Here is a 16,938-nt window from a genome sequence, read left to right as displayed (position 1 = left end):
TACCCCTGAGGTATGCTTAAATAACTTTAAGGTCCATGTGGTATCGATGATTACGCTCACCCCCTGAAACATAGTTAGAAACTCTAATGGGATAATTCATTGGATACGTTATTCCGATAGAGTTCTATCGAACTACCACTTTTAGTTAGTGGTGGAGACAACATGACACAACATAGATTTATGGGATGACATGGCTCCCCCGACATTTCCTAAATCACCCATAACTCTTTGTTGTCTCCACCACTTCCGGAAACTAATAGTTCGTTAGAACTCTATCGGAATAACATATCCAATGCATTATCCCATTAGAGTTTCTAACTTTGTTTCAGGGGGGTGAGTGTAATTATCAATACCACATGAACCTTAAAGTGATTTTAGCATACCTAAGGGGTGTGGGTGTAATTTACCCTATAAATAAATGCAACATTAAGGGTACATTACAACCACCCCCTGAGGTATGGTTAAATTACAAAAAACCCCTCCTGTTTGGGTAATTACAACTACCCCTCAACTAAAAATCTTCTTACACGTCCACCCTTGCGGTTTCAAATTTAGTGTAATTTTCGAGATTATATAGATTATAATTTATATGGTTAAATTCAAACTCCACATTTTGAAGCAAGATGATCATAATATGTGTTTTTTGGCTTGTATATATCAGATTGTGGTGCGTCATAAACTATATTTTTACACAAAACGAGTACAAAGTAGAGCACATTCCACGAAATCTAGATGATTATGTTGAATTTGACACCATAAGGGTGGAGATGTAAGAAAAAATCATAGTTGAGGGGTAGATGTGATTAACCAGACGAGAGGGGTTTTTTTCGTAAATTAACCATACCTCAGGGGGTGGTTGTAATTTACCCCAAAATTACCCCCAACCCTTTAAACTCAATTCCTAATTGTAATCCTAATTTAACTTCAAATTAATAAATTGTTGACCACAAAAATCCAATTTTGACTTTTTCTTTTTTTAATTTTTTGTTCTGATTATTTTTTTTGCTGCCGGTTTCCGGCGTTGACTTTTTTTTTTTCCCTAAAAAGTTTATCCGTTTCTTTTACGCCCGCCGCTGAAAGTTGACCGTAATTGTACTGTCATTAACAATAATTATAATGGCCATGACCGTGTAATTGTAATGTCGTTGACAGTACATTTACGTAATTGTACTGTCGTTGACAATACAATTACTATTAACCACAAAAATATTGGTTTTTTTTTTTTTTGTATTTTGTTTGAATTGTTGACAAGTCAACATAATATTAATTACTGTCAACTACATCAATATTATTTTTTTTTTGGCATTTTTGTTTTGTTTGATTTGTTGACCGATTAGAGTAACAATATTTATGTCTACTATTGTATTATTCATGAAAAATGTCGATTCTACTGAAGACAAAATTTAACCTCCCTCTGAGGGTAATTTTTTTTCTTTGGAAATAGCATTAAAAAATGTCATGTCTGCAGTGGTAGAATTAGCAATTTTCGCGAAATAATCACTGGAATAAAAAAGATTCCTTAAAAAAACACACCGTCGGGAGGTTTGTGTAAGAAGGAAACAAACGTCGGGGGTTTTTGGTAATTATGGATAAGTAGGGGTGTCTTTTTAATTTAGCCTTAGTTCAGAGGGTTTTTCTAATTTATCCAAACAATTCTGGCTTAATCTCACTTTGTACCCTTAAAATGGAACTTTTTGGCACTTTGCACCCTTAAAAAATAACAATAGCACTTTGCAACCTCAAAACACAATAAATCATTCACAATGCACCATAAATTGAATAATAAACACAATTTCATTTTTCATTAGTGTTATTTTTTTCTCGGGGTGCAAAATAAAAAAATAAATTGTTATACTCTTGAACCCCCACCTAATTTCGAGCGGATAAAGTGGGAAAAAAATAAAAATAACTCCGGATTATTTAAAAAACTATATTTACTTACAAAATAAAATAAAATAAACTTTTATCACTAAGTTATTCGATTAATGGATCTTTTATTGTAACTGGTGGAAAATATTTGGAAGAAAAAATAATTTCCAGATAACTTGATAACGGAATAGCTGAAGGATTTTTTTCGTAAAATATTTTATTTCGATAAAAAAAAATATAATTTTTAAATGTTGATGAAATGTATTTTTATTTTTGCACTTTATAGTTTCAAAATGATTGATGAATTAAAAAAAAATGACATTTGGCATCCTTAAATTATATTTTTTAGCTTTAAAAATTCATTTGGGGGTGCATTATGCATGATTTATTGTGTTTCGAGGGTACAAAATGCTATTAATTTGTTTCGAGGGTGCAAAGTGCCAAAATGGTATATTTCAAGGGTGCAAAGTGAGATTAAGCCGAGAACTTTTAGCAAATTGAAAAATACCGGTTGTCATAATCCGAAAAAAGTATTAGTGCCGAAAATGTGTTTATCAAATTACCGCCATAATAGTAATAAATATCGCCTAATTAAGGATTATATTCTTGTAAGAAAACTGCATTAATATGCAAGCACACTACAGCGGATGGGAAGAAGAGTAACCAAAATCGTATATGCATGTGTGTCTATGTAGGTGTGTGATTATATAAGTGGCTGTGTGGCAAAGCTTCGACGATGGCAATAGCAGAAAAAAAGGAAGAATCATATTTGAGGGAGTGCAATGGGATTGGACGGATCTGACGGAGTGCAGTTACTCAGATAGGATGAAGGCGAAAGTGAAAAACAAAGAACTTTTAGTAAATTGAAAAATATAGCCTAATTAAGGATTATATTCTTGTAAGAAAACTGCATTAATGAAGACAATATGCATGCACACTACAATTGCAGATTGTAACAGATTACTTTCAGCACACTGGTTATAATAGCAAATAGCAATTACTTCCTCTAGGCTGATTGAATAAAGAAAAAAGAAATGAGAAGGTAATATTAAAGGGTACTTGATTTTGGTACAGCACAATGAGGATTTATGAAATGTTAATCTATTCACTTATAATATTATCTTTATAATTCTTTCTTAAAAAGTTTTTTAATTAAATATATCTATTATTAATATTTTTATTACTTATTTATTTGTTTTCCGCCCGTAAACATTCAATATTTTTAATAAAAAGGATGAAATTGGAAAAGTTATTTCGAAAATTAAAAAATTACGTCAACAGCAGGATTCGAACCTGCGCAGGCAAAGCCCAACAGATTTCGAGTCTGTCTCCTTAACCACTCGGACATATTGACTTTGATGCTATGGATGATCAAGTGGTCAACTTATCATTTTATATTACTTAGTAATTTAATTATAAAATGGATATTCGAATCTGATCTAGTTGTCCTCTATTTTTTTTGATAAGTAGTTGTCCTCTATTTGACTATTGTTGGAATTTTATGCTGCATGGACACTTCTAGAAGGAGAAGAGTCCCGTAATCGATATCTGGACACTCAGACACGTCGGGACTCGGCTCGGACATCCGTATCGGGTTATGTCGTAATTTTGCTAAAAATAGAACACCAGTGACGGGAAGTGTCCGCAATTTTAAAAAAGTTGGGACACTACTCTTATGTTTTAAAAGAAATGCATAATAAAAAAATACGAATTTCCTTCTCTATATTACAAATTTATGCTAGTGGATCCTTCTATTTTGAGTTTGTCTCTGTCTTCTATAAGAGCACCTAAAAGTCCAAAATTCTAGCGGCGACGACGATCAAGAACACGAGCAGGGGAGCAGCAAGGGCAAGCGGTTCTCTTTTGCGATTTGACGACTTATAAATATTTTTTACAATTTATAAATGTACCCCTATATTTTAATAATTTATAAATATACCCATATTATAGCGCCCCGATTTGGAGGCAACTACTCTTATAATTCACCGAAAACAATTTCTATAATTCTATAAAATAAATTCGAAACTTAAAGTTTCAAAACCTTTATTTATGATATCGAAAAGGATTAATACTGCATTACAACTTGAACTAATACGAAATACAAAGTTCAAAATAGATGACTATTTATTCTATTACAAAGACGCCCAATTGAGTGACTTATCCGAAAATCGACTCAATTTAATATATAGTTTAAGAAAAATAACATGACCACTTGATACCTAACCTGCGCATAACATCCAAGAAAGGAAACGAATAAGTCCAAATGACTTAGTGAGAAAGTATATAGTTTTTAAGAAACGCAATAGGAAATTTAATCGGCATAAGATGAAAGAAATATATAAAGGCTCAAAATTTGATTTTTTTGTTGGCGGGATCTCCAACCTTGTATCTCCCAATTATCCCTTTTAACCCTTATCCCTCCATTCCGACTCGAGTGGCCGCTCGAGTGGAAACATGCATTAGGCACAATCGGAATGTGCTGGTTTGGCCTCAAGACGTTTACCTCCAAATCGTCAAAAGTCCAAACAATCAAGTGGGTTTCGTTCGGTAGACTAGACACCGACAACCCGATGTTGCCCAATCGTCTTGCCAAAAGATCCCGGGCCCAAGCTCCCCCAAGAGCGTCCTCAAGGGTGGGGACATGAATAAGGTTCAAGATTTAACAAAATCTCTTGCTAAAATCGGTTTCAATCAATATGATAGAATCCCATAATTATATCAACAAAAGAAAGGACTGCAATAAGTTAAATCATGGGAAGAAATCAAAAAGACATAAGCTCTGAGAATTTAAGAAATTCAAAAACTTAATAAACTCAAGAATTTGAACAAGCCAAGGAAATAATTTGGGGATGTTGTGCGCAGCAAGAAATTGGGCTAAACCATAGTTTCTCACCTTCTATTTGTGGAGTTTGTGAGATTTAGATTTGACCTAGAAATTCCTTCTTCTTCTTTAGTTCTTGGCCTCCATCTTTGTTTTCTCTGTAAATTTAGTGCGTGAAGTAGGGTGAAGAAAAACACAACTTGTCGATTTCTTTTATAGAGGGGAAGGAAAACATGTGACGTGTCTAGCAAAAAAAATTGTTTCTGCATGAATTGATGCGGTGTCAATCTCTCAATTTCTACCGAATAAATTTCTGCCAGGTCAAATTCATTGAATCTGCCCTATTTTGTTATTTACTTATTAATTCCCAAGATTTTCTCAAAATATTAATTTAGTCCCCAATATATATTTTTTTTTGAAGTATAATTAAAATAAATTACTCTTAAGTGAGATAAATAATGTTCGAGAATTTTACGAGGCGTTACACATATATCTTTTTATATTTATGCGTATCCCCACGTATCCGTATCCTAGTTTTTTAGTGTTAATTTTTATTTAGAGGTTTTTCGAGATAGTTGAACAGAGATTTGAGAAACAGAGAAAAGTCGAGGCAAGAACTTTGTTCTCTCTCCTTAAGAAAAAATTGCCCCGCTACAGTGCTTCGATTTCAACAATTGTCTCCCAAGATACAACGACTTACAATTCCAACAGAGCAGCACAACAACTGTTGGAACACAACGAACGAAAAGACGTTTTGGACTTGTATTGACACGAAAGAAAGATAATGCAACAAATATGCTTATGAATGCTTGGATGATTGAGTGAGATTGCTGGAAAACTAGGGCTCTATTTATAGTGTTCAGAAAGTTGTGTTCCAAAAGACACAACTCTAGATTTAAATATTAATAATTAAGCCCAAAACAAACATTTCCAAAGGCCTCGGACATGCGCACGCGCTCGGTCCGGGCGGGCGGCGGCGGCGCGCGTGTGGCTTGGTACTTAAGCCCACACTTGATTATACCTCTAGCTATCCACTTGACACTATTTAAAATGTTCTCATTAATGCTCTTTTCGTAAAGTGGGATAGGTGACTTTTCACCTCCCACCAAGCCCTTTGAGTTCACTTTAGCTCATTGAAGTACTTACTTTGTGCATTTATTTCTCATTCATCCCATATTGGACTTGAGCATTTAAACACACTACAATTATCTACTCGAAGCGTAGATTATGTTTCCATAATTTATTCTTTGAAACAATCACGGAATTTTACTTCAATATTTTTCAAATTTGAGGTGAACACCTCAATTTTTCCAACATTTAGAAATGTCGTATCGCTGTGTCCGTATCCGCGTATTGCAGTGTCTGCGTATCCATGTTCGTGAAGCATAGTTGGAATTGGATTACTTTTGTGCTAAAAACAAAAAAGAACTAAAAATCTCCCATTAATTGTTCAATGTACTCTTTCAAAATCCTAATCTCATTTTTTATTTATCCCATCTCCTTTCTCGTTTCTTTTTTCTCTCTTCTTCTTCTTTTTTTTTCTTCTTAATCACTCTTTTCTCTGGCAACTGCCTCTACATTGGTCATGAGGGTTGTCGCTTACACCGACAAGGAGCAGAAGAATCAGCCGGAGAGGAAGAGCGGTGGGGACCACGTCCTTCGGCTCCAGCAAGTTAATCCGGAAGGGATAGGAGCAAAATCACTCACCGTCGGTTGAAGTTTCCTAGAGTTTTGTGAAGATTAGATTGTCGTGGTACTTTACATCAACGGTTGAGAGTGGTGGTGCAACAGGCGGCGAAGTGTGGTGGTGCAGCAGGTGGCAGAGGCGAAAAATTTATTGAAGTGGGGAGGTGATTGTGTGATGTGACGGCGGTGTGGTGAGATGGAGAGCAAATCTAGGGTTTTTGGTAGATAGACGGACGACGGCGCGGGTAGAGAAAATCACGCAGGCTGGACCCTTAATCGACTACGTGGTTTGGTAGTCGATTAAGTTAATCGACAATGCTCTGATAGTCGATTAAAGTGTTAATCGACTGTTTTGGTAGTCGATTAAGGTTACTCGATTTAATTTATTTAAAAAAAACTTAATATATCTCATCTTAATTTTTTAAAATCTTTCTTTTTATAAGTTTTCATTGACATTATTTTGGAAGAATATCACACCATTAATCATCAAAAGCATGAATCTGTCGGCTTTTCAAGATGATACGGTTGAAAGTGAGGTAAAAATTTATTTATACTCAATATTAAATATGAAAGACAAATAAATATAGAGTTTTTTTCAAATGTGTTTGAGGCTTGGAAACTGTAGAGAATAAATATAGTCATGTTACGTTCGTGATATGCATGGAGTATCTTTCCCGGCTACTTAATGTACGTCCGATTGGAGAACTCAACTACCATCCGATGTGTCATCTCCACAAGATCACACATTTGATCTTTGCGGACGATCTAATGGTATTTTCTCGAGGAGACGTGTAATCGGTCCGTATCCTCGCCAAGACGGTCTACGAATTTGGGCAGGTTTCGGGGCTCAAGGCAAATCATACGAAGTCTAATATCTTCTTAGCGAGAGTTAAACCGGGATTCCACTCGCTGCATCTAAATTACGAGTGCTCAACTATCAACCATTGCTCGATAAAATCGAGCAAGCCATAGGAGCATGGACTCGCCAAACTCTCTCTTATGCAGGACGATTGGAGATTTTGAAAACCGTGGTTCAAGGTACTTGCTGCTATTGATTATCCATATTTTCGATTCCACATGCAGTTATCGATCGTATAGAGACAATATGCAAAACGTTTTATGGGGTGCGGCGGCCCCAAAAGTAACGTGGCCGAGGCTGTGCAAACCAAAGGAAGAAGGGGGTTTGGGTCTTCTTGATTTGATTGATTGGAATCGAAGCTTTCTTGTGAAAAATTTGTGGGATTTTCACTTGAAGAAAGACTCTCTGTGGATACAGTGGGTGAATGAGTTATATTTCAAGGGACAAACCATATGGGAGTGATCACCGCCACTTACAGCTTCACCCTTCTTCAAGAGCATCATCCGGATCGGGGGCGAACTGGTGGAGAGCGCGGGGACTACTCAGTTACTTATTGCTAAGCTGGAATCTTTTACAGAGCTTGGCAAATTAAATGTGAGCAAAGTATTCGACTGGATTAGGGCAAAGGCCCCGATCAAACCGTGGGGTAAACTTCTTTGGGCGCCATCTATGACTCCAAAGCACTCGTTTATCTTATGGATGGCAACCATGGATCGATTGGCCACAATGGACCGAGTGGAGAAACGCTCACGTGAAGCCGTCAACTCCAAATGCGTCTTATGTGGTGTGGAGAACGAGACTAAGAAGCACCTTTTTTTCGCATGCAGCATGTCTCGAGAGGTGTGGACCAACATACGGATATGGTTGGGTATCCGCATAAGACCAACCACATTGGATGCCGCACTTAAATGGCTCAAGAAAGACGTACGAGGGAAGTCGTACCGTAGCAAGATGCAGCAATGTGCACTAGCAAGTCTCGTGTACCACATTTGGGAGGCTCGGAACAAGTGAAAATTTGAGAAAATTGTAACTTCTCTGAAGGACCTCACAAGGAAGATTCAGCTACATGTTTACTCGGACATGTTCTGCCAGCACCCGGAGCTAGCGATTTCAAGGACGAACGGACAACCGGGCAGCTTTATGCACCCATGAGGGCGTGATCTAGATGCTAGGCTCTCGTGGGTTTTTCCCACTTTTATTTCTGCTTTTATGTTAGTTTATTTCTTTTGATTTCTGCATTAGGTTCTGCAATTTTCTCGAGTATACCCGTTGTAATTGTCTACGACTTTTTTTGATTTATAGTATTTACATTTTAATAAAAAAAAAAGTTATAAGTGGAGGACGAGAATTATTTTTTGTATTAAAATATCTCTTGCTACTAAAGTGCGTCCAAAATAGAGATAAAAATTAAAATTAAAAACAATATCCTACATTTAATAAAAATCGTTATGCATTTATCATTTCCCATCATAAAAGAAAAATAAAAAATCATAAATTTACTGGCATCAGTTAGGGTTCAAACTATTGTCAAACTAGTTTTAAAATTAAGATGGCAAAATAAACTGGAAAACTGTAAGGAAAATAATTAGCAGTAATAGTAAAATCCGGGAAAAATATAATATAACAAGTCCTGAAATTTATGTTACATATAAAATTTGCAAAGTCTACTTTTTTTTTTTTTTTTTTTTTCTCCTGAACCTGTACATATAAAAGCCCCTATTTCACTGTTAATAACCCCCCAAGAACTTCACTCTCTCTTCATCTAAATCGCTCTTGCAATAAAACCACCTCTTACGGAAAAAAAAAAGTCCGAAAAAAAAACGGGCGTTTGTTAGTTTCACCTTTACGCGTTCTAAAACCAACTCAATTAAAAAAAAAAAAAAAAAAAAAAAAAACGCACGTTAAAAACCAGAGAAAATTCTCTACACCTCTAAAGCTCACTAATTCTCTCGTTTTCTCGGTACGAATACTCAAAAAAACACGGGAGAAAAAGCATTCTAGTCGTCGATATAATTTAATTTTTCTTTTTTTTGGTTTTTTTTTTTTTTTGGAGGGGTTTAACTAAAAAAACGGATTTTATTTCGGTTATGCTTCTTATCAATGGCGAATTCCCATGAAGTAATTGAAGTCATGGTGCTGCACGTGTAATTGCTTTAGCCAAGAATCGGCAACACTCACCATTGAAAAGAGCCTCTCTTGATCTTGACCGCCCATTTTGTCGGATATCCAAACATCGCCTTGCATCTTATAAGTCGCCAAACCAAACGGAGGCAGAGCTATGCTTTCACCTTCTTTCCCTTTCCTCTCGACATTCTCCGCATCTTCTTCAAAATCCATATCTATAAAAAAAAAAAAATAGTGAGGAGACGAGTTATCTCGATAACGAAGGGAATATAAAAATGGAATATACCTTGAAAAGAAGAGGAAAGTGTGTGGTAAGTGAGGAAGCACGTCTGCAAGTCTCTAACGGCTCTTCCGGCGGGAATGTGATAAATAGGGTACCTATGCGTTTTTTTTTTGTTCACAAAAAGACGAATGAGTACATATATATACATTTTCTTTAAATCTCGTTTTTTTATCGATTTTACGAGTGAAGATGACTAACCATGCAACGGCCATCCAACTAGCAGGTGAAAGATCTACACTTCTCAAAGACATTAATCCAGGGTATCTTTCCGCCAAGCTAAAAGTCTGAAGAGAAAAAATGAAAACCGATAAATAAATAAAATAAATAAAGAAATTCAACGTTTTGCGTAACGGAATCATATTTGATGCCCTTGACAAAATGGACATACATGATCGAAAGGAAAGAGTATATTCTAAAGAAAAAAGTTTAGTTAGTTTTCAAAAGCAATGCACAATAGACAAAAGACGAATATTCTCTGAAGACGTTGATTCATTTCAAAAGAAAAAAAAATTATTTCAAGTATTTAATTAATTATAAATCTAATAAAAAAGAAAAAGATGGGCTGGTTACCTTGTCCGCGAGGGGAACTCTTCCGTAAGGAGACGACTTTTCAAAGTATTGAAAATAAAGATTACCCAATCGAGCGTTTGGATGCCACGAGCAATCTTGCTCGGAAAGCCCTTCTTCGGAGGAACATCCGTCCCACCTAGACAACTTCTCGCTCTCACTCTCGTCACTAAATGAATCGCTAAACGAATCTCTAGTCTCGCTCGAGTCCGTTTCATCCCTATCCCTATTCAAATCAACAAGTTTCGATATTTCAAATGATTATGTAATTACAATAACACCATTATTGAAGCAATGTAACTAAGAGTAACTCCATTTTCTTTTTTTGCCCATATGTCGCCATTATATAAATATAACAATACGAAAACGAGATTTTAATGAACTTGCAATTAGAGCCAAGAAAGATCCGATGAAAACACTTTTGATCAAAAAGTTGCATTTATTTACGATTTTATGAACTTGCAATTAGAACCGAAAACGAAATTAAACGATAACATTCTCAATCCAAAATTTGCATTTTTTAAAATTGTTTTAAGCAATACAAAATTAAATAGATTATCAATTAAAATAAATAAAAAAAGATGATCAATTTTGGCAATGCTATAATTAAAATTACCTTGTACAATTTAGAGTTTTTAATGAACTTGCAATTAGAACCAAGAACGGTCCGATGATGAAAACACTTTTGATCAAAAGGTTGCATTTTTTTTTCGATCTTATGAACTTTCAATTAGAACCAAGAACGAAATCAAACGACAACATTCTTGATCCAAAATTTGAATTTTCTTAATTGTTTTAAGCAATACAACATTAAAATAGATTATCAAAGATGATCAATTTTGGCAATGCAATAATAATTAAAATTACCTAGTACAATTTAGAGATGAATTGCTGGTGAAAATTTGGATTGCGGAGAGATACGGAACGAAATATTGGATTAAATTCTGGCCGTCGTCGGAGACGATCGGGATTCCGGCGCCGCACGCGCTCCATTCGTCGAAGCTAGTCCAAAGATCACCGAGGGTAAAATAGTCAATGTTCTCTCTTTCCCATGGATGCCATAGCTTGTTCAGCTTCATCATCTCACTCTGCCCAACAACAACAACAACAACAATAAATGTACAATGCCATCAATCTAATTAATTAAAAAACAACAAATAAATTTTAATTATTTAAAAAAAAAAAAAAAAAAAAAAACCTTGGGCAGAAATTGAGATGGGACCACAGGGGTTGTGCAATCCAAGAAGCTTTCAAGATTTGTTTGCATCGGTACCTTATCAAAGATAAACATGGTTTTCAGACACACACACAGAGATAGAGAGAGAGAGATAGAGAGAGAAAGAGAGAGATTGCTCTGATTCTCTCTCCAATCTCTTTAGGGAAAACAGGGGGAAAACAAAAAGACGAGAGAGAGAGAGAGAGAGAGAGAGAGAAACAGAGTAAGGTAAAAACAATAAAGAAAGGGTGGGGGAGGAATTCAATGGGAGAGAAAGTGAGAAATTAAGGGGATTTTCTCTCTCTTTGTCTGAAGGAAAGAAGAGAGAGAGAGAGAGAGAGAGAGAGAGAGAGAAACAAAACTAATGGCAAATACCACAAAGTCTATTTTCCAACTATATGCTCTTTCTTTCTTTCTTTTTTTTTTTTATTTTTTTAATTTTAATTTCTAATTTTTTCCTTTATAAAAAAATTTCCAATTCAACCAGATTTTTTCAATCGCCGACAAATCCGGACCCAAACAAGTCAAGATTTCGTCTCCGGGTTCAAAACCCGAAATCAAGAACCAAGAACTCAGTTTTTTTTTTCTCTCTCCTCTTTTTCCAGTCAAATAAATTGGAATTTCAGAGGCAACCCACAATCCCAAAATATTATTACTACAGATCAAAACAAACTTTCTTACAAAATCCCAAAAAAGAAAAAGAAAAAAAAAAGTCAATCTTGACAAACTTATGGTACCGGAATTTCGGTCATCGCCGCCGGGAAAAAGAGTTTGAAAGTCTGGGCACTGTGTGTAGAGAGAGAAATGTGTGTGTAGAGAGAGAAAGGAAGAGAGAGGATTTGAGGATCAGATATTTCATTAATTGAAGCCGTGAGCATGTGTTTAATGTTTCCTTAAAAAGGTTATAAGAAATTAAAAACAGCGTGCTCTGAAAAATACGTTTCGTTTGTACCAACACGTGCGTGCTTATATTTATTGTTCTTGGTTATTTAGTGTTTGAGATATTGCGATGTGTTCCAACTGATTTCTGTAAGAACAATTTGTCATAAATATATTTATTTATTGTTCTTGGTAGTTTTGATTGCAATGAAAACTGTAGATGGAAGAAGAGAAAGTGATAAGAATCGACGTAAATAATGCTAGGCTGCGCCGAATATTCCATCCGATGTGTAGAATTGAAAATTGCACAATAAATTAATCTTCTTAAAAAATAATCGAAATAATCGACAGTCAAAATCTAGGGATAGTACCATTCCTGTGTAATCTCTAATTACCAAAAAGAAAAAAAATTAGCAAGGACTCCGTATAAAATTTAGTCAAGGTCAATAAAGGACACGTGACGAAGAAGATTGGAAAAAATTATAATTTTTAATATATTTTGAATTATTTGGAAGTGTAAACGACAATTTTAATTACGGATGGAAATAGCATGAATTGGATGGAAATTAGCACTTTTGGAGCGTTCTGTTTTTTTTTTGAAAGTGAAGTACTAATTCAAATTTTGTTCCAAAACATCATAAGTTTCAAAAACAAAAAAAAAATTAAAAAAATTGGAAATTAAAATAATATTGAATTTTGAAATCTAATATGTATTTCAATTCGTTCCCAAAAATTGAAAATCGGACCTTTCGAGATTCGTAAGAAAAGTTATTGTTACAAAATCAAAAATATTCGGATTAGAAGTGACGGGATTCAAAAAATTTGTTTCAATTTTCACCATAACTTTGCTCACGATAACTTGAAAAAACAATATTTCATTTGGAAATTATTCAAAATTCTAAAATCTTAAAGATATTATTTATACCGTCAATTCAAATAAAATTTACACCATGTAATATGTCATCCTTACGAACTTGCATTAATATTTTTATACTCCATTAGAATACATTCTTTTGGAGTATATATGAAGTTGTTTATAATATTTTACCGGAAACATACGGTTTTCTTTCTGAAGTTTGAATCGATTTTACATTTACTCATCTATATTCGCAAAATATAAATTTGGTCCCTCAAGTTCTAAAAATTCAACATTTTTTGTCATTTTTTCGTTAATAGTAATTGAATCAAGCGTGTTCCTCATCATTGCCTAAACTAAGGGATTAAAGGTAAATTAGCGAAAATAGTAAATTATTAAAGCATGAGAGATTAAATATGTTTTTTTTTGTGAATATGGAGCATTAAATGTGAAATATGTGTGAATTTGAGGAGTGAAAACTGTAATTTTCCCATTATTTTACATAAAATACATTTTATTAACGCATATGATCACCGTTATCGCTTATTGGGCTTGTTTTTAGTGAAGTGGAATGGGTTTGTTTCCTCCGATTTCATATTTCTTATTTTTGTGATGGAGCTCCATTTATTAACCCTTGTAACTTCATTTTCATTGAACCTATGTGTTTAATTATATATGTATAGTAGAATCTTGATAAATTAATACTCGATAACTTAATAATCTTGTTAATAATATTTTTTCGCGGTCCCGACTCGGGGGCAACGCGCTAAATTATTAATTCATTAAATTTATAAGATAATACACATTCGAAAATTTTAAAAAGCCACATATAAAGTATAAATTAATAATGCATAAAAATAATTTTTAAATTACATATTACAATACATATTTTTATAGATTTATGATGGCGTAGTAAAATATAATTTAATTGTCGCTTGTTTCTTGTTGAAGTCCACGTCATCATCAATCTTATCCCTCAATTTTCTTAACATGGTTAGAACTTTTTGTATAGTTTTCTCGTAACTAAACAAGAAATTGTCAATACTATTGTTGTTTTAAGAGCTTTCGTTCGAGAAACATGCTCTATCGTACATTGAACTAATGGTACAATGAATAATATATACGTACAATATATATATATATATATATATATATATATATATATATATATATATATATATATATATATATATATATATATATATATATATATATATATATATATATATATATATATATATATATATATATATATATATTGAAGATAATAATAAAAATAATTTCATAAATTAATAATTATTAATTTATAGACAAGTTAATATTTTGTTAAATTAATAGGAATTTTTTATGGTCCCAACTGTATTAATTTATAAAAATTTATCCGTATATATAAAGATCATCAACATATATTAAATTGATTATTACAAATAAGCATATGGTACGTAATTTATTCTAGGGTAACCTCCACTTCCCCCTTGTACTTTAACTCAATATCACTTTACTCCCTGCTACTCTCAATTGCATGGATTTGTCTAATGCCCTTGAAAAATTGTCTCAATGTCGCCCTCGCTGTTAGTTGTCAGACATTTGACTTTAACACCGTATGGTCTAAGCTCTTAAATTACAACAACGCCACTCCTCCAAATTTAAATAATTATTAAAAAGACAAAAAAAAAATTCAAGACAACGAGAAAGCATAGTGGACAACAACTACAATTTATTTTTATTTCTTTTAATTTTTTTATAATTATTTAAACTGGAGGAGTGGTTTTTTTGTAATTTTCAGACCTTAGACCAAACTGTGTTGATGTAAAATGCCTGAAAACTAACGGCAAGGGTCACATTGAGACTATATTTCAAATGCATGAGGGCAAATCAATGCAATCAAAAGTAGAAGGGGTCAATTGATTTTGAGCCAAAGTACAAGGGTCAAAAGTGAAATTTACCCTTTATTCTAATATAGAGCTACCCTAAATCTTTTTTTATAAAAAAGTTTAGACAGAAGGCAAAGCTGTGTAAATGAGTAACACACCCTCTCACGTTTTAATATACTATAATTTCATCCATTTAATCCCAATTTAACCACAATTTGACCAATTATTCAATTGTGACCCCTAACTCAATTTTGACTGTAGTCACCATTGACCGTCGGTCTTCAAGGTCGATTTTTTTTCTTTTCAAAACGGTTCGTCCCTGGTAAACACAGTAGTATTAATGTGGTTGATATTAATATTAATTGTATTACTGTTTAAAATAGTAATATTCCTATATTACTAGGTAGTGCAGTAATATTAACACAACAAAATTACTATATTACATCATAAGAGCAACTCCAATGCTAAATATCAAAATTGGATTATCAAATACTCATTTGATATTTAAGATAATATTTTAAAATAGATTTAAAACTCATCTACTCCAATTATGGTTATCAAATTTTATTATCAATCAGAAGTATTTTGATAATTTTATATGTAATTGACACATGTCAATTTGTGAATGGTTGGTTAGGTGGTTACTTTTTTGATAACTCAATCTGCTGAAAGTATTTTTAGATTCAAAGAGGAGAAATATCAAAATACAAACCCATTTTAATAACCTCTTTGGAGAACATTTTTTTTAAATTGTAGGAGTCAAATGGTAGTTAAATGATTTGATAACTCATTTAATAATTTCATTAGAGTTGCTCTAAATAATATTATTATGTTGACCGGTCAATAAAGACAAATAAAGTAAAACGCCAAAAAGATTAATATTATTTTTGTGGACAGTACTATGACGAATATTTTATCACAAGGGCATATTTTAGAAAATCGGTAGATAAATAAAAAAATAAAAACAAACACTAACAAATATCCGCCAAGAACAAACACAAAGTTTTGCGCAATCTCACTTCAGTTAACTTGAGTTACAGGTGCAGACATAATTATGGGAAAACGATACTTTATGGTCATCCGATTTATTGCTCTACTGTCGACACATATCCTCCAGTTGCCGTCTTTCTTCTTCACTAGTAGCACAGGCACCGCACACGGGCTCATACTCTCTGTGATAAACCCCTTTTTCAGCAGCTCCTCCACCTCATCTCGCAAAACCTCACATTCTTGCGGATTCATCCGATAATGTGGCAGATTTGGTAGGCTAGCACCAGACACTGAATCAATGTGGTGTTGAACGTCTCTCATAGGCGGCAGCGAATCCGGTAGGTCATTGAACACCAACTCATCAAACTCCGTAAGTAACAGTTCACTACTAGAAAACCAGCTTTTAATGACGCCCCCATGACGCCTTAATATGACGCGTTTTGAAACCCGTCTCAATAACTATCTATTATGACACCTTATATTAAAATAGCCGGATCCGTTTTCTAATCACAATTTTTTCGGTTTTTTTATTTAAAAAAAATACATGTTATGACGCTTTTAAATCAATTGTCATAATATATCATCTATTTTGTGACGGTATTAATAAGACGTCTTAATAGCTGTTAATTAACCAACACAAAATAAAGGAAATTAATTAAGAATTTTATAATCACATTAAATTAAATCAATAAAAATAATTACTTTTAATTTACATCCTCAATTTAGTGGGGAAGAAATCACGTCTCCTACTAACTCTCCCCAAATCTTTTTTATTCCTTTTTTTTTCTCTATTTTCCTTCTAACTATACAAAGTGCCAAATTCTCTGAAAACTTCGATTACGACTCCCGCGAGAAAGAAGCAAATTCTTTGGCAATTTTCATACCTAGAACACGGAGAAAAAGAATTGAAAAAT

General features: G+C 33.6%; 1 protein-coding gene and 1 non-coding gene across 3 annotated transcripts; both read right to left on the bottom strand.

Annotated features, from left to right (window-relative positions):
• Nucleotides 1-3,141: 3,141 nt before the first annotated feature.
• On the bottom strand, nucleotides 3,142-3,223 carry TRNAS-CGA (transfer RNA serine (anticodon CGA)). The gene has a single exon. It is a non-coding gene; the product is annotated as a tRNA-Ser (tRNA).
• Nucleotides 3,224-8,833: 5,610 nt separating this feature from the next.
• Nucleotides 8,834-12,288, bottom strand: LOC105972098 (uncharacterized). Of its 2 annotated transcripts, XM_012997035.2 has the most exons (7): nucleotides 12,163-12,288; nucleotides 11,408-11,482; nucleotides 11,077-11,297; nucleotides 10,213-10,435; nucleotides 9,841-9,926; nucleotides 9,646-9,737; nucleotides 8,834-9,574 (listed from the first exon to the last, which is right to left on the bottom strand). In XM_012997035.2, the coding sequence occupies exons 1-7, from the start codon at nucleotides 12,175-12,177 to the stop codon at nucleotides 9,333-9,335; spliced, it is 954 nt and encodes a 317-aa protein (XP_012852489.2). In that variant the 5' UTR covers nucleotides 12,178-12,288; the 3' UTR covers nucleotides 8,834-9,332. The 2 variants fall into 2 exon arrangements, with proteins under 2 accessions (XP_012852489.2, XP_012852491.1); XM_012997037.2 differs by lacking the exon at nucleotides 12,163-12,288 and having other exon boundaries at nucleotides 11,408-11,703.
• Between the last annotated feature and the right edge of the window lie 4,650 nt (nucleotides 12,289-16,938).

The sequence above is a fragment of the Erythranthe guttata genome, chromosome 13, assembly GCF_056151865.1.
Source record: "Erythranthe guttata isolate IM_541 chromosome 13, IM_541, whole genome shotgun sequence".
NCBI classification, from domain to species: Eukaryota; Viridiplantae; Streptophyta; class Magnoliopsida; order Lamiales; family Phrymaceae; genus Erythranthe; species Erythranthe guttata.
Note: the sequence above shows the minus strand (reverse complement) of the source record. Positions and strands in the feature narration are given on the sequence as shown.

What these genes read in the sequence shown, in the direction of transcription:
- LOC105972098 (XM_012997037.2), bottom strand. Translation starts at nt 11,500, where the DNA reads ATGTTTATCTTTGATAAGGTACCGATGCAAACAAATCTTGAAAGCTTC. An exon ending in CATCTCAATTTCTGCCCAAG is followed by an intron (nt 11,298 to 11,407) that starts GTTTTTTTTTTT and finishes GTTGTTGGGCAG; the next exon opens with AGTGAGATGATGAAGCTGAA. An exon ending in AGTTGGATGGCCGTTGCATG is followed by an intron (nt 9,738 to 9,840) that starts GTTAGTCATCTT and finishes AAAAACGCATAG; the next exon opens with GTACCCTATTTATCACATTC.